At 45.1% G+C, this 19,828-nt stretch overlaps 1 protein-coding gene across 4 annotated transcripts in view; it reads right to left on the reverse strand.

Annotated features, from left to right (window-relative positions):
* The window catches only part of IGF1R (insulin like growth factor 1 receptor), a 317,640-nt gene that overhangs the window by 48,614 nt on the left and 249,198 nt on the right, over window positions 1–19,828 (reverse strand). For all 4 annotated transcript variants that reach the window (XM_055277093.2, XM_055277092.2, XM_055277091.2 and 1 more), the window contains exons 4-9: window positions 19,649–19,797; window positions 16,974–17,118; window positions 7,664–7,878; window positions 5,159–5,285; window positions 3,312–3,550; window positions 486–653 (exon numbers count right to left, since the gene is read on the reverse strand). In XM_055277093.2, coding sequence (XP_055133068.1) covers window positions 486–653; window positions 3,312–3,550; window positions 5,159–5,285; window positions 7,664–7,878; window positions 16,974–17,118; window positions 19,649–19,797 — 1,043 coding nt within the window. The remainder of the gene's footprint in view (window positions 1–485; window positions 654–3,311; window positions 3,551–5,158; window positions 5,286–7,663; window positions 7,879–16,973; window positions 17,119–19,648; window positions 19,798–19,828) is intronic.

Raw genomic sequence — 19,828 nt, forward strand, 5'->3', positions numbered from 1 at the left:
CATTATACATGCTTGTGAGGAAAAATAATAGCTCTCAGTACCTTTAATCAAGAAGATAGCTGGTCTCGGCCAGATGTGGTGGCTCAAGGCTATAATCCCAGCACTTTCGGAGGCCGAGGCAGGCAAATCACCTGAGGTCAGGAGTTTCAGACCAGCCTGGGCAACATGGTGAAACCCTGTCTCTACTAAAAATACAGAAAGTAGCCGGGCATGGTGGTGCATGCCTGTAATCCCAGCTACTCGGAAGGCTGAGGAATGAGAAATGCTTGAACCTGGGAGGCAGAAATTGCAGTGAACCATGATCGCGCCACTGCACTCCAGCCTGGGCAACCGAGTGAGACTCTGTCTCAAAAAAAAAGAAGATAGCTGGTTTCCAATGGAGAACTACACTGTTATCTGATATGTGTAATATTAGGGCTCAGGTACATTAAAACCACAGGAATGAACGGTCACACCCTCCGTCCAGGCCGCTGCTGCACCCTTACCTTTGGAGCAGTAATTGTGCCGGTAAAGGTAGCCGTCCTGAGGCTGCCGCTGCCAGCGCACAATGTAGTAACTCAGGTTGCCGTTGGGCAGAGAGGGAGGGTTCCACTTCACGATTAACTGAGAAGAGGAGTTCGATGCTGAAAGAACGTCCAAGGGAATGGAAGGAACTGGAAAGGGGAACAAAGAACATTCAGGAAAATGAAATGAACTTCAGATTCAGGCTATCAGACGCTCTGTGCAAGCCAACAGGAAACTGCAAGTTTGACCTGGATAAGAAAATAACAATGAACAATGAAATACAAAGTGAAAAGTGAACCGTATTTTGAAATACTACTACTTTAAATGCCAACATTTCCCTTTATAATCTATTTCCTCAGGTAATCTCTGTGAAAACAAACATTACTGAGTTGTAAATGGAAAAAGGCTGCGGGGGCACAAGCAGGGTTAGAAGAGACAATATGAAAATCTACAGCTAATTCAAACACCTGGTATTTCTCATTTGTTACAACTGCCATTCTCCACAGTGCTGAACTCCGGCAATTTCGACAACTGGTAAAATAGGCTGACTTGGATTTCATCTGAGATTTTGAATCTCTGATAAAAACGTCATGAAGCCAAATGGAAAGAGGAAGTGGAAAGGGGGCTGGAGAGTCTGTGTGTGTGAAGGAGTGTGCGTGCCTGTGTCACAGCTGTGTGTAAGAGGGATGGGGGAGAGGCAATGCAAAGAACACGGAAGTCCACCATTTCCACAGGCATCCTTCAGTACAATGATTGAGGCATGACTCTGAAAAGCAGTTTAGAACTTCAAATGCATGGAAGCCTCATTTCGAGCAAAGGACTCTTCTTACCAGCAGAATGAATGCCGATTATAGGCAAAGCATAGTTATCTGATCAAGCTTTACTTATGCTGACCCCTGAACCCAAACCCAGAGCTGAAGTGTGCATGAAGATCAAATGCATCCCAGAACCACTGAAATCTTGTCCTTATTGGGTCACAAAAAAGCATCAATGTTGACGGTTTTTCCAAAGCGCAGGAGACACCTTCACTGGGTATCACTTAAGCAACATGTTTGCCTAAGCCATTTTTAAAACTTGAAAAGGGCGGACAGCTTGAGGGTGCTCCAGGTTATACAATACACACAAGGCTCTGAACATCTTTAAGGGATGATACTTTGGAAAAAGGTTATGACTAATAACTAGCGTTTTCAGAGAAAACATAACCACTTGATGCGCAGCCACTTTAGGGTTTCCAAAAATAAGTACTTCAAAAACAAACAGCTCATTCCTAGATACATTCTTATGACAGGTGTCACAAAACAGCAGAGGCAGACGACCAAGTTCTTGTCTGTGTCTGCTGCATGAAAGGACAGAGGACAAAACATAGTGAACTGACTCATTTGTACAGTGCCTGGTTTCCATCTTTGCAGAAAGGAAACAGGTTTCTTGAGAATCTGTCACAATAAGCAGATATTCCTATGTTTCCCAAATGCTACAGTGAATTGCTGGGCAGGGGTTACTTCCAAATTTTAGGATGAAGAACTTATTCTGTTGCATTGAACCTCTGCTACACCAACCCACACCCAGGATCAGAAGCCTGTGCCAATTTTGTTTTAATAAGCACTTTACCCAGTGACATGACTGTGGCCACTTACAGGGTCATGGAAATGGGGTAGGAGGGGAGGAAGAAGCAGGCGTGCACAGCAAAAGGTTTTCCCCACCAGCATTTTCTTCTCACCCTCCTCTCTGCCATTTAAACTCATTTTGTGCTCGCTTATGGGTATTTAAAAACACCTTACCCACTAAAATAATGGCTATTATCAAAGAATGTTTATCAGTGCTACAGACTGAATGTCTGTGTTCCCCACCAAAATTCACATGTCGAAATCCTAACCCCTAAGGTGATGGAATTAGGAGGCGTGACCTTTGGGAGGTGATTGGGTCATGGGGGTGAAGCCCTCATGAATGGAATCCGGGCCCTTCTACGACAGGCCCTGCAGAGTGCTCCCGCATTCCTGCCACCATGCAAGGACACAATGAAAAGACAGCCATCTATGAGCCAGGGAGTGGGCCCTCACCAGACACCAAATCTGCCAGCGCCTTGATCTTGCACTCTGTGGCTTCTGGAACTGTGAGAAATACCTTTCTATTGCTTATGCCACCCAGGCTATGCTGTTTGTGACAGAAGCTCCAAGGGACTAAAACAATCAGTGTCTTTAAAACTGAAGTGGATTTTCCTACTTCTAAACTAGTTTTTATATACTTAGACACTATTAATGTTGGCTTTTACTGTTTCCAGATCTGGAGTTGAGAAAGATAAAGGAAGGAGGAACATCATCATCAGTGAATACTTTGGATATCCACAACATACTACATCTGCAGTCTTTCAACTTTTGTTGACCTCTTTGGAACTCTACAGGCTCCAGAATGAAGATGGAAAACCAGTGAGCCACATGAATTAAGTGGAACACAGATCAGCACGGTTTCAGTTCCTGGAGGATTGAACATCAAAATAAACAAGAAAGAAGGGCAGCCGAAGATGGCTGTTTCCAGGCTGGGCCTTCCAATGAAACCAGCCCAGCACCCTGGAGGACCTGGGCTCATAGGCACAAAGCAGGAGATGACGGAAGATAGCACCGAGGCCAGAAATTGGCACGGAAGAGCCTAATTAGTGCTAGCAGTGGAGAAATGAATATGACACAGTATTACCTATTGACAAGAAAGACAACAGGCATAGCTCACTGCTAATCCTACAATGACACCTTGTACAAGCAAGGCCAGTGAGCTTATGAAGTGTGGATGCTGGGGGCTTGTCTAGGCATGGATACCTGAAGCATTGGTGCGAATGTACAAGATCTCACTCTTGGCCCCACGGATATGGTCGTTCTCCACCATGGTGAGGGTCACAGCCTTGACATAAACGGCGTACTGAGTCCAGGGCTTCAGCCCATGCAGTAAGATGCCGGGCTCCACGTCCTTGTTGGGCGGGAGGTCCACGTCCACCATGTTCCAGCTGTTGGAGCCGCAGGCGTCCTGCCCATCATACTCCGTGACATTCTTAAAGGGTCTGAAAGACAATTAAGTTCAGAGAAAGTTCGGGGCTCTGACATCTAAACCCTCAAAAATCTTCCCCAGAGGTCCAGCATGTCACACTTTCTATAATGGGAGGTATAAATAAACAAATAATCAATTAGACTTTTATAGAAGAAGAAAATGAAGTGCCTGGACTCTGGACTTCCCCAGTCGGGCACTATAGAATTGAATGCTCTGCCTCAGGAAGAGCCAGTTCAACAGTTACTGGGATTCAATAGTTACTGCTCCTTAAGAACATACGCAAATACTATTTTTCTCTCTTCTGATTGCAGCATTTTTTCATCATTAAGAAAAAAACAAGCATAGTCAGTTAATGCAAATATCAGATATTGAAAGAAGGTAACTGTTGGAGAAAAATGACTTTCCTACAGACAAACAGAAGTAGCTTCTAAAATTCAAATTGCTCATAAACAATTCTGATACTTAAGCATCTTATAATATTCAAATATTTAGTTTCCAGATTGCCTTAGAAACTAGCATCAAGTCCTTAGTGAAACTACCAGCTGACATTGCCAAAGCACTGGTGCGACTACCAAAGAGAATACAGTACTTTGCACAGATGCATGGTTGGGTAGACATTTTACATTTATCAGCTAAAAGGGCTGGACAGCTGCTGGCCGCTGGCTTCTGAAACAAACATTAACAGAACACTGTCTGCTGTCATGGGATGGAAGATCATGAGGGGCTCCCCTATGTACAAACTCTGAAAGCCTAGTAATCCTAAGTACCCAATTTCTCATTCATAGGACCCCAGCTCTGGCAGGAGGAAAGAGTACAAGATGCTGTCATAAGGTGCCTCTGGTTCCTGCTCTTTGGAAGCCACACATCTGGGAAAGAGAACTATGGGATTAAGATGGGACCTGGGTAAGGGGGATGGCTAAGTAGACTGGGGTAGCCACCTGGACACAGGAGGCAAAGGAAGGAAGAGGGAGACCAAAGAGGGCTGCAGTCGGGAGGAATAAGCCTTGGCCGCTTAGATGGGTGAATGTCATGTGATCGCACAAGAAAAGCTCCCAACAGAGTCTGGGAGAAGTCACAAAAGGCTCAAGACATAAAGGTTGTTCTCTCTCCACTTTTCTTCGCTTGTTTGGAAGGCTCATGACCTAGAGCAGAGGGCCACAGCTTGGGAGAGGCACACACAGAGACAGAAAGGAACAAGATGACACAAGAGAGCCATGTGCCTGCAGGGTGTTCCTGGAGTAGGCCTAGTGGGTAAGGAGGCTGAAATGGTATTTCAGTCAAGTCCCCCATCATCGTTTATGAGTCTGGACTGACCTAATTCTGGAAAAAACAAGCTTTCCCCACTTTGGGTTTATTTTATTCAAACATCTCTAATCACTCACTAAAGAATGACAGGCCTCAAGCTAAGACTTTCCCATTCGTGGCTGTCACCGGCTGTGACTGACATCACAGGGACAGCCCGACAGGGTGCATGAGGATGAAGTAGGGATGCTTGGCGTGGCTCTCCCTGGGGACTCTGCTGACCTCCTGTATTCAGCCAACCCATTCAAGGATCAAAAAACCGGCCTCTCCCATTCGTAGCCCTGTCAACAGAATGGCATTACCCAAAGCAGAAACTCACGCTTCCTTGTAGTAAACGGTGAAGCTGATGAGATCCCTGTAGTCAGGGGGCCGGTACCGGTGCCAGGTTATGATGATGCGATTCTTCCACGTGGTGGTGGAGGTGAAATGCAGGACGTCACTTTCACCTGGGGCACAGAGTACATCCGTGAGTGACAGAGATTCACGTGTCTCTGAAAAGCACCTGTCTTGCTCGGCACTGCTTCCCCCTTCCCCAAAGCTGGTTGTGTATGCTAAGCTCCCTTCTGGGCTTCCTAAGTGGCTGTCTCGTTTTCCACTAAGAAATCATACATTTCACTATGCAGAGCTCCAAGGGTTCCATCCGTTGTTTTAGGTCAATCAGTTACGCTGGCTACTTGCCCAGGGACTTGGACATGAACCTGGTTTCCTAACCTGAAAACAAGGGGCGACTTCAGTGAACGACGTGAACTTATCTTTCTTCTCCATCCCTAAGATCCTGGCTATGAAACGGGGCCTCGTAAGGTGAAGGTGAGCCTTTAGGCTGCCCTGAAACTTCGTAGAGAGACGATGACACTTGTTCTGCAGTTGTGGCTATCTGCCTGTTCCTGTACAACCACCAAAGACAGGTAAGAGACTACAGGTGTGCCACAGAAGGGAACTTTTCTTGGTCTAAACTTGGTATCACACTGGAAGGACACAAGAACTCCTGTGAGGCCTCCAGCTAGGGCTGACAAACAATGGGAGGCTGGATTAAGCACTGACAAGAAGATCTCACTTGGCCAAGCCTCATGTGCTCTATGGGAAGTAGGCCTGGCTGGCGGGTATGGCGGGGAAGCTGTGCCAAGTCCCTCTCTTATTCCTTGCACCAAATTCAAACTATGGTAAGGACAAGGGGAAGACTGATGCCTGCCTACCCTGAGGAGACCCAGAGCTCTCTGACGAGTTGTCCTTTCGCCCTCTTATGTGCCTGAATCCCACTACACACTCAAGAGGTGAAGCAGAGGGACTGAACACAGTAAAAGAGCTAAGAAGTCTTTTAGGACAAAATGTGCGCAACTGAGATCGGGAAATGTCACAGCTCCTGCTGAAGTGTTACTTAGAGAGGAAACCATGATTTTGCTTTCAAAAGAAAATAAATGGCTACTATATATTATGATCTGACAGGTCAGACTGGCTGACTCTAAGGAGAAAAGCACTCTGAAATACTCTGATCCATCCGATTTTACTATGATCTGAACAGGGAACAAGGCATGGGCTTTGCAGGGACAGAGCGGGCAGGGGGCGGGGGGCGGTGCTGGTCGTAAGCCTACTGGTCAGTCAGCATGCTTCCCTCTAAGATCCCCCAGGGCAACAAGTGTCGCCAGGTAAATCCAGACACCAGCAAAACAAGCCAAAGCCAAACACACATTGGTTCTCATTTGCCTCCTCGTAAGTGTGTCTGTGTGCACACGCACAAATCACCCTTCATCATACAAATTACTTTTTTTTCTAATACCCTTCCCTTACTGAAAGCCAAAGGTGAAAAGACAATTTACTTTTATAACCCTATCCAGCCAAAGAGAGCCACACCATTCTCAGCAGCCGTATTCTACACAGGGTTAGATGAGAAAGGCACTGCTGTATCTCTGATATGACATCTTAAATTTTTATAACCAGTACAAGGCTGTAATTATATTGTTCTCAATTTAAAAAGCAGTAACAACTCAGGGATGCAGGCTCACTCCATCTTTTTCATGTTGGGGTGGGAGAAACAAGGCGGCCGAGTTTAAGCGACAGGAAACCCGTGGCCCACAGGGGCTGTGCTTAGGGCAGAGCCCCCTCCACCCCACGGGCCTGTGCTTCCCTTCTGTGGGAGCAGGAGGGTACAGCTCACAGGGCTGGAGCACACTGGCTCTTCCCTGAAAAATAATCAGCATGGTGGCTCACGCCTGTAATCCCAGCACTTTGGGCGGCTGAGGTAGGTGGATCATTTGAGGTCAGGAGTTTGAGACCAGCCTGGCCAACATGATGAAATCCCATCTCTACTAAAAATCCAAAAATTAGCTGGGCGTGGTGGCGGGTGTCTGTAATCTCAGCTACTCGGGAGGCTGAGATATGAGAATCGCTTGAACCGAGGAGGTGGAGGTTACAGTCAGCCAAGATCATGCCACTGCACTCTAGCCTGGGTGACAGAGTGAGACTCCATCTCAAAAAAAAAAAAAAAAAAAAAAAAAGAAAGAGATATAATCTAACTGTGCATCCGTGTATAAAAGGACATTTAACTGTGCATTCTGTAAGCAGCACTTTAAAGTTTGAGAACCTACTTGTAAGTGTTTCACACACTCACCGAGATGTACAGAATTTATAAATATGAATACATCACGTATCTGCCCACTACTGATTGTGATGACATATAAGTAGGAGCAAAGTGCTAGTTAAGATGGTCTAGTGGTCCCCCATGTGAAACGAGGAGGGGCCGCAGAGGAAAGCTGCCATCACGCATGGGAGGAGGGTCTGCTGTTATCATGATGGTTGGGCCCACGGTGTTTTGGATGCTGTCACTCACAGGAGGCTCTCTCCCCGTTGTTCCTGGTGTTTATGTCCCCTTTGCTTTGGCGCCCTTTAGTCCCCGTCACTTCCTCCATGCGGTAAATTTCGGAAACACATAATTTGGGATTGAAAGCAAAGTACATTTTCCCTGCTTTGATGGTCAGGTTGCGGTGGTCCCAGTCCCACAGTTGCTGCAAGTTCTGGTTGTCGAGGACGTAGAAGGAGTAATTCCTAGAAGCACAGAAATCGATGTTAGCGCACCTGCCCTTGGCCACAGTTCCCTCTAGCCTGCTGGCCACGTAACACAGGTCCTCTTTGCCACCTGCTCCACAATACACTTCCTTTGCCAATAAGAGATTTAGTTATTAACACTATAGGAGAACAGATAGTTGCTGTTAACAATATCAACAACATGATTCAAGGATAACATATCAAAATCGGTAAGATGCTAATTAATTTTATGACCTCTATTACCATCAAATAATGCTTCTTGTACCAGAGGATGTTACTAGAATCATTCCCAAGAAATGCCTTTGGTTATTTTTCTCAGCCAAGTAATGTACAACGTGCTTGAAAGCAGTCCATGAGAGAACAGACATGCTCTGCTACCCAATCGGAACAGCGTACACTTTGCTCTAAAGTCTCCCATTATCCATGGAAGTAAATCCTGCCCATGCCCAATCAGCAGCATGATGGGATAGGAGACAGCTTGAGACAGGAAGACAAGCTTGTGGGGGGTCAACCCTGGGCCTTCTCCCTCCCCCATTCATCTTTCATTTTGAGAAGCCCCAGCTCCCGTCCCCGGAGGTGTGGGGGAGGAGGAAGAGCCGCTAACAGGCAGTGCCCTCCGGCCTCTCATCCAGGCAGGAGGACTCGGAGTCCAACACAGTGGTTCTCCAAGTTCAGCGCGCACAAAGCTTGTTTGCAAAGTGCTGGGCCCCACCCCCAGAGCTTCTGATTCAGCTGGGATGGGCAAAGAATCTGCATTTATCACAAGTGCCAGGTGGTGCTGACCCCTGCTGTGGTCCCTGGACCACACGTGGAGAACCAGCAATCTAGGAGAGGCTGAGTTCCAGTGAGGTGATGGAGGACCAAAGCCCACCAAACCAGACGTGGCTTCTGCCCCACAGGGTGTGCACACGAGCAGCGGATCCAACCAGCACAGGAAGCCGTTCTATCTGGCTACCCAGACGGCAGGACAAGTCCATCCCTGGAGAGGCAAGAAAGCAGACAGCTGCGGCTTGGGTCTAGAGAAAGATGCCTGCAGTGGGCCTTTCTCTCTGGCCTCCCCAGGAAGGCAGCAGACAATGCCAGGGCTGATAATCTGAGGCCTCTGTGCTGACGGGCCCGATCCCCACGGACCGTGAATCCTTCCTCTCCTCTTCCTGCTCTGCTTCTTACTAAGTTTAGGAATCAGTGCAGTACTTTGAGTGATTTCTAAGATCCACTCACAGATCTAATGTATAAACACATAAAGGAGAAAAGACCCCACCCCTCCCTGCAGAGCCAGCACAGCCAGGACAGAACAGAACCCCCAAGCCTTCCTCTGCCCTGGAGGCTATGTCCACTGGGGATCTCTCTGCATCTGCTGAGGGTCTTCACTTACACCCAAACCAGGACCTCTAACCAGCTGGTCAACCCTCAGCCTGATTCTCATTTGCAGTAAAGCACAAGTTATGGTTACAACGCTGCCAAGCAGCAGCCCTGTAACACTTTCCTGAACATTCACAAAGGGAGGTCGGACCAGGAGGGAGTTCAGAGACTGGGACCCAGGACCAGAGATGCCATGAATGAGCTGCACAGCCACGTGCAGGTCGCTTAGTGCTATTTGTAGCCCTGTTTACTCACTCGTAGGACAAGGGGAATACACAGGTGACATCTAAGCTCCCTGTCTACTTTAAGAATGCCCAGAAGGAGTCACAGAGCCGCCACGGAATCCGCCCCACAAGCCTGAAGCCCAACCCTTTCCTGAGCACTGGGCTCTCTGTCCACACAAGTGCTGGGGGTGGAGGTGGGAGTCCTGCCAGCACAGGGGTGCAGTGAACACACAAGTGAGTCGAAAGAGCCTCTGAAGCTAAGTCAGGCTCCTCATAAGCCCATATTTAGGCCTCTGGACACATTAGTGGCCACCAAACCGGTAGCAAAAACTTGCGAGTCAACAATTCTTTCCTTTCAGTAAGGGCTCACTCCTGAACACAGAGCTATCCTGGAAAAGCAGCATAAGACATTGTCCAAATGATCCCAGATCTGGTCAGTGCAACACAAGGCGTGTTTCCTGGGGAGCAGCGCTAGGATATGGCCCAGTTGGCGCTACTGTTGCTGGGGGTAGGCCCCATCCACACCTGCTGTTTCTCACTACCAGGCTGCAGGTGACACTGCTAGAGGTCAGAAAGGCTCCATGCGGTCATACAAATGAGGGAGGGACGGAGTGGAAATGGATGTATCCTATCATAAGCCCATTCTTGCTCATGGAGTTTCTCTGGCTCCAAAGGAGACTCTGCAGTGATGCACCCCCAAATGTCGGGCTGCTTCCAGGTACCTGAGTTAGTGTTACAGGACAAAATCTCCCTGTTGGTGAAGAAACCTCGGGGCTGCCGGTAAGGACCAATTAATCAGGCCAAACGTCCATCTACACGCAGAACCAGGCCTCTTTTAGTAAACTAATTTCACTAGCAGGGAACAGAACCACACCAAAAATACCTTCTGAACAAAACATTCTTCTCCTCCAAAGAAGGAAGCATGAATTATAAATCAGGAATTTGACAAATGAATGGCAGGCACACTGAAATTCTGTGTATTTGATTAATCACTTTGAAAAGCAAGATTATCTTTTTACAGTAAACACAAACATTTTTTACAATCATTGAAGAGACTGGGAGCCAGGATACCAATATCAATGAAACCCAGGCATTACGGAGCCTGTGGAAGCTAAAGAAAAATAAAAATAAAACCCTCGTCAAAATAATAATCAAGCCATTCATGAGCTGCCTGTCAATACCATGCTTGTTTTTGCAGCCACAGCTTGGGGCAAGGCTCCCGGCGAAATTCCTGCCATGATTAGGTGAGAATTAAGAGAAGGTAAAAGGCAGAGACCTGTCTACACATCTTTAAAATGTGCGCACACTAAAGTTATCATTGTTTCCTAAAGAAAAAGACTACTTAAGTCAATTACTCAGTAATGTGATTTCCTAATTGTTTCTAAGCTTACTGCCTTTACATTCAAAGAATGCTTTTAAAAATTAGGTTGTTTTGTTTTTTCTTGAGACAAGGTCTCACTCCGTAATCCAGGCTGGAGTGCAGTGGCACAGTGACAGATCACTGCAGCCTCAACCTCCCAGGCTCAAGCTATCCTCCTACCTCAGCCTCCCAAGTAGCTGGGACCATAGGTATGCCCCATCATGCCTGGTTTTCTTTCTTTCTTTTTTTTTTTTTTTTTTTTTTAAGAGCTGGTATCTCACCTATGTTGCCCTGGCTGGTCTCAAACTCCTGGGCTCAACCAATCCCTTCCCACGGTCTTCCAAAGTGCTGGGATTACAGGTGTGAGCCACCGCACGTGACCAGTTACTTATTTTTCTTTAGCTTCCATATGCTCTATGATATCCAGATTTTATTGATATTGGTATCCTGGTTCTCAGCCTTCTCTATGTTGTAAAAAATGTTTGTTTCTACACTTGGGTAGGCCTTATCTCCCAATCTGTAGACCACACAGGATGGGAACAGTTGGTTATCTTCCTGAGGACATCTCTATGTTATCTCTATCGATATTTGAGTGGTGAAAACAGCCCCTGGTACAGGGTTCAGAGCACTCCATCTGGGAATCCCAAGGTCAGGTCTGAGCCTCATCTCCAGCATTTACTGAGGAACAACTCTGGGCAAAAGATTTATTCAGCTCTCCCAGGCTGGAGTCTCTCAGCTGCAAACTGGGGGTGTCTTCCTTGCTTTTCTGGCCCTGAGGCCAGTTGGAAGAATTGGATAGGCTAAACATAAAAGGATATCGTGAGCTTTTAATCACCCCACAAAAGTGCAGGGTGACCTGTGCTACTCTCTGAAGCGTGAAAGTCCCCTGGAACAAAGTCTCAGAACAGGAAGGTCCTGTGCCCTGATAAATGGAGCTGAACCCAAGCTCTCCAGCCTACAGAGGTAGGAAGGGACAGTCTCCCCATTTTCAGTGCTTGCTGACATATTGAAAACAATTCTGCAATTATACAACCAATCATTCCAGTTCCTTTCTTAGAGGAGAAAACTGCCTCTCCACGGCTGTCTCTAGGGGGCATCAGAACCCAGGACACAGGCTGTCATCAGCAACAGAGCCATCTGCAACTGATAAGAGTATTTGGCCTTTTTTTTTTTTTTTTTTTTGCCTTTCTGCAGATGCTCCCACGAATCCGTCTGCAAACGGGCTGGTTTATATCATGTCCGCTCTCCCCCAAATCCAATATTTACATCAACCTTAGGGGTTCAGCAAGGGTGGATATGTCTATCTAGGTGGAACCACGCACCATACAGATATTCAGAAAATGTTTCCTCTTTGTTTTCTTAGGTGTTTCTTAAAAATAGCTTTACTTCTGAAGTATAATCTGCCTATCAAGTATTCACCCATCAGGCCGGGCACGGTGGTTCACACTTGTAATCCCAGCACTTTGGGAGGCTGAGGCGGGCAGATCAAGAGGTCAGAAGATTGAGACCATCCTGGCTAACACGGTGAAACCCTGTCTCTACAAAAAATTAGCCGGGCGTGGTGGCGGGCGCCTGTAATCCCAGCTACTCAGGAGGCTGAGGCAGGAGAATGGTGTGAACCCGGCAGGCGGAGCTTGCAGTGAGCCGAGATCGCGCCACTGCACTCCAGCCTGGGTGACAGAGCGAGACTCCATCTCAAAAAAAAAAAAAAAAAAATTCACCCATCAATTCCATGAGCTTCCGTAAATTTACACAACTGTCCAACCATCACCACTACTCAGTTTCAGAACATTTCCATCATCCAAGAGTTCCTTCATTCCCACTGGTGGTCAATCTCCGCCTCTGCCCTGAAGCCATCCCTGGTCTGCTTTGTCTCTATAGTTTTGCCTTTTCTGCACATTACATACGAATGAGTCATACAACATGTAGCCTTTTGTGTCTGGATTTTTTCTTTTCACTTAGCCTAACGTTTTAGAGGTTCACCCATGTTGTAACACGTGTCATACTTCACGTCTTTTTACTGTTGAGTAGTCAGTTGTCCTTTGTGCCACATTCCATTTATCCATTTATCTTTCTATCCACTCATCTGTTGATGGACATCCGAATGGTTTCCAGTGGGTCTTTCTTTTGGCCTGGGGGTCGGGGGAGTCCCGGGAGGCTATCGTGAGTAATACTGCTACCAACATTCATACACAAGTCTTGTGTGGGCCTGTTTTCATTTCTCTTGGGTGGATCCTGGAATTGCTGGCTCACAGGGTTGAGTGTATATTTTCCAAAAGTCCCAGGGAAATGTGAAAAAGCGGCCATGTTTCAGCCTAACCTTAGAGCTCCAAGAAGGTATTACACAGCACTGTGTGTTGCAAAGTCAAGTGGTAGGAACAAAAGCATAGAAATGCCTATCCGCAAATTTCAATTCTTTTAACTCACCACCCTCCATCTACTTTTTCCTTCTTCTTTTCAAGGCAACAATCCTTGGTAGCACCAAAGAATGTGAAATTTTAACTCCTTAGTTATCTGATGCCATCAGGAAACAAGATTGTCCAAACAAGGGGATTTTCCAGATAGTGAAAATATTCTCTTACTCAAGAGCTTAAAAATTAGCTATTTTATAAAAATCGTGTACATGTGGATTACAAAACCTGTTTCCTTTGTAAACAGCAGAGCGGCCTTGATTTTCTTAATGTCTAAGGTCATTACTCTAGAAACACACCCTAGTGGTGTCCTTGAGGAAACCATGGCTATGGCTTTTGTAACTGGGTTACAAAATCAGCTCACACTGAGTGCGATATAAAAGTCAACAGGCTCTGAGTGAGGAGTAAGAGCTCTACTCTAGGTAAAATGCTTGAATTTTCTGTTCTGGATGGCTCAGGAGACTTTTTGAGAGGGATCTCAGTGACATTTTGGAAAGCCAAGGTTGTCAGAGTTGAAGGATCTCTGTACCTTGAATTGTTCTGTTCTCCATCAAAAACAAAAGGCTACAGAACAGAACTTTCATCCTATTGAACCAAATGGAAACATTTATGTTATCACTGGCTATAAAAGAAGTTCAAGAAGGCTGGGCGTGGTGGCCGAAGCCTGTAATCCCAGCACACTGGGAGGCTGAGGCGGGTGGATCACAAGGTCAGGAGTTCGAGACCAGCCTGACCAACATGGTGAAAGCCCATCTCTACTAAAAGTACAAAAATAAGCTGGGTGTGGTGGTGCGTGCCAGTAATCCCAGTTATTCAGGAGGCTGAAGCAGGAGAATTGCTTGAACCCAGGAGGCAGAGGTTGCAGTGAGCCGAGACAGCGCCACTACACTCCAGCCTGGGCAACACAGCAAGATTCCATCTCAAAAAAAAAAAAAAAAAAAAAAAGTTCAAGAAAATAGTGTGACATGTGTAACAACATGGATGAACCTCTAAAACATTAGGCAGCAGTGTGAGGGGAAAATATTTAGGAAAAAAAACCGTCAAAGTGCTTTGTGATATGACATGGGAAGAAATGAAGGGATAAAGCAGTGGTTTCCAATCTTTGCTGCTTGCTGAAGTGCCTAGGGATCTTTAGACAAGCACTGATTCCTGGATCCTAACCCCAAACGCTCCTATTGAATTCGGGTGGGGGTGCAACTTAGACATCAGGATTTCTCAACTCCACCCCTGCCCCCACCCCCAATGATTCCATAATGTGTAGCAAAGTTTGAGAAACACTGGGATAAAAGCTATCTTGACTTAAACCAAAGCATACCGAAATAAAAATTTCAGACAGCTCTGCTAACACCACTCTATTCAAAAGCCTTGAATACGTTCCATGGTCTACCTAAATTATAACCCTTCATACCTGGGTGCAAAACATCTTACGTAACTCTAGTGCCACCCACCTCTCCAGTGTTAGTTGCCCAACAGGCCCCAGGATGCCCCAACTCGTTGCCTTTGCTCCTGCCACCCTACCTTGAATTGCCTTTCTTCACTTCAATCCTCTGCTTTCCCCAAGTTGTTCCCGAAAGCCTTCAAGGCCCATCTCAAATGCCACTTCTTGTCAGAAGCCTGTCTGATCTTCTCAGGTATCTGGCTCTTCTCCATGCCTAGGGCACATTTCTTTCTTTCCCTTGTATCACTGTGCGAGTTCTGCTTTGCACTGCTGATGTTTATCTGACTATCGTATCCTGCCCTTCTCTTTCTTGCTCTGACTCTTCCCTTCTTGCAGAAGAAGTGAGGGCAGCTAGTGAAGGGGCCAGACCTAACTCTGTCCCTGAGTCTAAGGAGAAATGAACAGCTGAGGTGTTACTAGCGGTCAACACCTGAATCAAACAGAGCTCTTGGGGAGTTCATCATCGTGAGGATGGGCTATACCTTCGTGGTCATGGGCCAGGAAGATGGGGTGAGAGAAAACTTCCCATTGAGAGGCGAAAGATTCTTAAGAGCCCGAGCTTGAGAGAGCCTCTTAGAAAGCAGCAGCAGGAATGAAAGGCTGGAGCCAGCATCCTTGGAGCTGCAGGGCTGCTGGGGAGCAGCAGCAGCAGGGAAAACCCAAGGCCCACTTGCTGTCCCCTGCATCTAAAATGGTAAGAGCAGGCCAGGGGCCCAGGCTTACCCGGAAAGCCTCCCAAACACCTGAGCACGCATCCTTAAAAAGATTTTGCTGATGCTTCAGGCTTTATGCAAGTTTCAGATAATGAGAAAGACATCATAAATATTCTTGCAAATAAAAATCAGGCTTTAATTTCTAACTACATTTAAGTGCACAATACTTAGTTAACACTCCATGAAAAGGTAATCACATAATAATTCCTAATAGAAATTAATTAAACTGTCCTCTCAGCATTCACCTCTATGTCTATCATTTGCTTAGTCTAGAAAAAAAAAAGTATATCATTAAGCAACAGGAAAATTTGACAGCTACTAATCTGCTAAAGAAGAAGAGCTCACAGACACCCAAGATTCCAGAAACACAAATCTACTTAGAAAAAAAAAAAAAGCGGAAAAAAAGATTCATTTTAAAATTTAATACAACAAATAATAATCATCACCTTAAATTGGTAGGGCCTCAGCTTGCCAGGTAAGTGACTGAGGAGTCTGGGGCTGGGCGCAGTGGCAGCCTCCTTCAATTTGCAATGAGAGTTTTTTAAGGATTGGCGTTCCCAGTGGGGAGGACACTGTGCTTTTCAAGGATGGAATGAAGAGCTGCCCGCTCTCGTTAGCTCTATCAGATGATGGAATTTTAAGAATTTAAGACTGACCAAGAGTTAGTCTGAGAAAAACAGGGAGGCTGTAAAGAAACCCTTACGCAGTAACTTTATCCAGTTGGGGCAGATAAATCAGCAAAGACAACCTTTCCCATGACCTTCTCGCCTCTTTTTTTCCTAAATTATTTTCCCAAATTCTCTTTAGAAGGAATTCACTCCTTAATTGATAACTCCTTTTATTTTGAAGCATTCGCTTAAAGCCTGGCAAGAGTCGTATTTAAAAGGGAGAGTTTTAAAGAGGAAAGTACATATGCAAAGGTACACACAGGCTGACGGCTGGAAAGCAATTGTGCATGCAATAAGCACCGGCTTTTATCCTCCAGTGAAAAGCCCATGGTTATTTTAAAACCCCTATCACAAAGCAGGCCTGTGCCAAGGCAATAATTCTATCAATAGCGCAAATCCTGTAAACTAATCAATAGAAACAAACTCGTGAATCCGGATTTCTTTATAACAAAACAAACCGCCCATGCTCCTCCAATGCTCTCACTTCCAGTATCTTAAAAGATGGAGTAGTTGTGCGTAATAGAGTCCAGCATCCTGAGGCAGATGAGGGTCGCGCGAACAATGATTTCACAGGGAGGTGAGCACTCCAGACCAACTGCTGTCACTCTTGGCAGAAAAGCCCCAAGTGCATCCCCGTCTGCCATCTCACTGGTCATAGCCAGACACGCAACCCTTGACTGATGAGGCAAAATCCAGTAAGGGTGAAAACATCTCTGTTTTCCAAAACAGCAACCTCCTAAGAATGGAGAATCATGACTCTACCCAAGACCTACTCGAGCGGCACAGGCAATACTGCAGCTTCTTCCTTTCTTCTGTTTAACAAGGCAGGGAGGGCTCTTACCTCAGCAACACAGTTTTATACGCGTGCTGCTTATTTTGTAACAGGAGAACGTCAGCTCATGAAATTTGGGGCACTTACCCTTCTAGCTGCTCCTCTCCTAAGATGAGGCGAAGGTTTTTTAGGAAGGACAAGGAGACCAAGGCGTGAGAATGGCGGATCTTCACGTAGCCCGTCACCACCTCGATGAGCCCCATGAAGTTCTCCAGTTCTGAAGCAATGTTATCTACATTGAAAGGGGGTCGTGTCACTGTGTGCTCACTTGGTGTAAGGGTGACATACTTGGATTCTTACAAACACAAGTGAGAACAATTCGATGGCTGGTTTCCCGAGATACTCATGCTCCCAGCACAGGACTGGCCATTCCCTGGCTTGACTCTCAACAACGACTCCTGGAACGAGGCCTCCCAGCCAGGGGAAGGCAAGTTTCTAGGAGGCTGGGGGGGCACTGCAGCTCCCAAGATGATTAACAAAATATAAAATCATAAATACCAGACTGCCAATTAGCTAAGGCTGACAAATGTAGGGAACGTCTTTTAATACGCTCTGTCAACAGACAGTATGGCCTCCACAGTACAAGGGCATGACTAAATCAACACTCCGTCTCATTAGCAACTGCCTTTGCTGCTTTTCTAATTCCTAAGATACAGGGATCTATATTTAAAGGTTCCATTTATACTAAGACTAGAAGAAAATATACCAAAATGTTAACAATGGCTATCTATGAGGGATTTTTAAAAATTCATTTCTGCATTGCTAAGTTTCCTATAATATTTATGTATTGCTTTTATAACTAGAAAATAGTTGGAAAAATAATTGCTAATAAAGACGTACAAACATAATATGCAAACAACAGGTTTCATCTTGTTTAGTCTACCTTCTTCTCATAGTAAATAAAAACCAATTTTCAGTTCAATTAATGCTAAAATTATAATAAAGACTATAATGAATTGGGTGTGGTTCAATTAATGGGATTTTACTGTGTATAATTTATGAAGATATATTTAATAAAAGGCTCTATTTTGCTTTGAGTTGATACAATAAATAATAAGGGTACTAAAGGATAAAGCCCTACATCTAATTTAATTTAATAGCTTTCCAAGAAAAGTTAAAAGGAAATTCAAGTTGGAAAGATGAGAGGTTGCGTGCAGTTCATGTTTTAAGGAAGAGATCCTGAATTTTAAACGTGGGACAGGAAGCATGCCTTAGTCAAGATCAGGAAATTTCCCCTCTAATGAGATGTCCCGTCATCCTAAATCCAATCTATTTCCTGCAATGGATATAAACCGGAAGACATATTTCATCATCATGCATAAATATGTACCAATTCCTTCATAAATGATACTTCTCCATGGGTTTAATTCACAAATTCAAATTTTATCTTCAGGACAGGAAGATAAAAATGTTTAGGCACTCAAAAGGTATGTTCTAGGGATAAGCAAATTAAAAGTAGATGAGGAAATGCAGACACAGCCAAAATAATTAAACTTCAGAAGTACCATAAAGTAAGGAAGCCCTAGCTGTGGGGAACAGAGTTATCTCCATCATGGAGGGCTGGGAGTGGGTGTATTATGAACAGCAACAACGGATATCAACAAATTCAGAAGAACTAAGCAAAACCTGTTTCTGTCCTTTCTAAACCTCAAGAATAGAGTTTACTCACTTAACAAATATTAAGGAAAAGCACATTCTCAAAATACATTATTTTTCCTCTCAAACTGTACAAAAAAAAAAATTCTTCATAAAAGGATTTCCCCCCAAAATTCCTTTCAACTTCAAAGCCTTTTTTATGATATTTATTCTAGCTTATAAAACTATCAGTACATTGACCAAGTGGTCCCAGTGGCAGAGAATTTAAGGCACCATTACTAGAAGCCCTTGGCAATGAAAAATCAGAAGTGAAAAGATTTTTAAAATTATCCAGGCATGGCAGTGTGTGCCTGTAGTCCCAGCAATGTGGGAGGCTGAGCAGAAGGATTGTCTGAGACCAGGAGTTCCAGGTTACAGTGAGCTATGATTGTGCCACTGCACTCCAGCCTGGGTGATACAGTGAGATCCTGTCTCAAAACAAAACCAAAAAACAAACACACAAAAAAACCAAAGAAGTGAAGAGATCATAGGCTAAGTCAGTGGGAAATCCTTTGCACAAATCCAACTTAGAAGCAACTTACCAGGAATGCCATCTACTGCAAATAAAGGTCATTGTACAGGGGGTGAGACTGAAACTTTATGTACACAATGATACACACTTGTATCCTTTTGTCTCTCACAAGTAAATTTGGAAATCTAGCATTCTTTTGGACTTCATAAAATTTTAACGTGATATCACTAAACTTCCCTTTGCTCAGTCTTCTCAGTACATTCAAGTAACCAAAACTCTTCAGACTTGAAAGATGTGTCGATTTGGCTACAGCTGGAGTCTGCTGAGTCACACGTCTGATCCAATGGTCTCTTCTGGGGTTTGTATGTGTCAGGGCTTGCCTCTCCTATGCAAGATGTGACTAACAAAAAGATGAGTGATGACCCTCTTTACAGGAATAAATGATGTGCCAATGGCTAAAAAACAGATTGCCTTTCAATCTGTTTTTTTATCTTTCAGGGAAACTCAAAGAAGAGACGTCACACATGAGGCTTACACACCACGTTGTTTATCTAAGCCCATATTTTAGTGGTGACTCAGGGACGTGAGCATGAAAAGCATCAACAAAAGAAAACCATGAGATCTAGCCATTGTTCCAGTGGGATGGAATACTTACTCCCCCGGCGGATGTTGATGAGCAAATTGCCCTTGAAGATGGTGCATCCTTGGAGCATCTGAGCAGAAGTAACAGAATCAATGGTCTTTGTTTTCTTTTCTTCCTCACAGACCTTGGGGCAAGGACCTTCACAAGGGATGCAGTACATGCTGTTGAAGGAAAAAAAAAAAAAATCAAAAA

Source organism: Symphalangus syndactylus, chromosome 5, assembly GCF_028878055.3.
Source record: "Symphalangus syndactylus isolate Jambi chromosome 5, NHGRI_mSymSyn1-v2.1_pri, whole genome shotgun sequence".
Lineage (NCBI taxonomy): Eukaryota > Metazoa > Chordata > Mammalia > Primates > Hylobatidae > Symphalangus > Symphalangus syndactylus.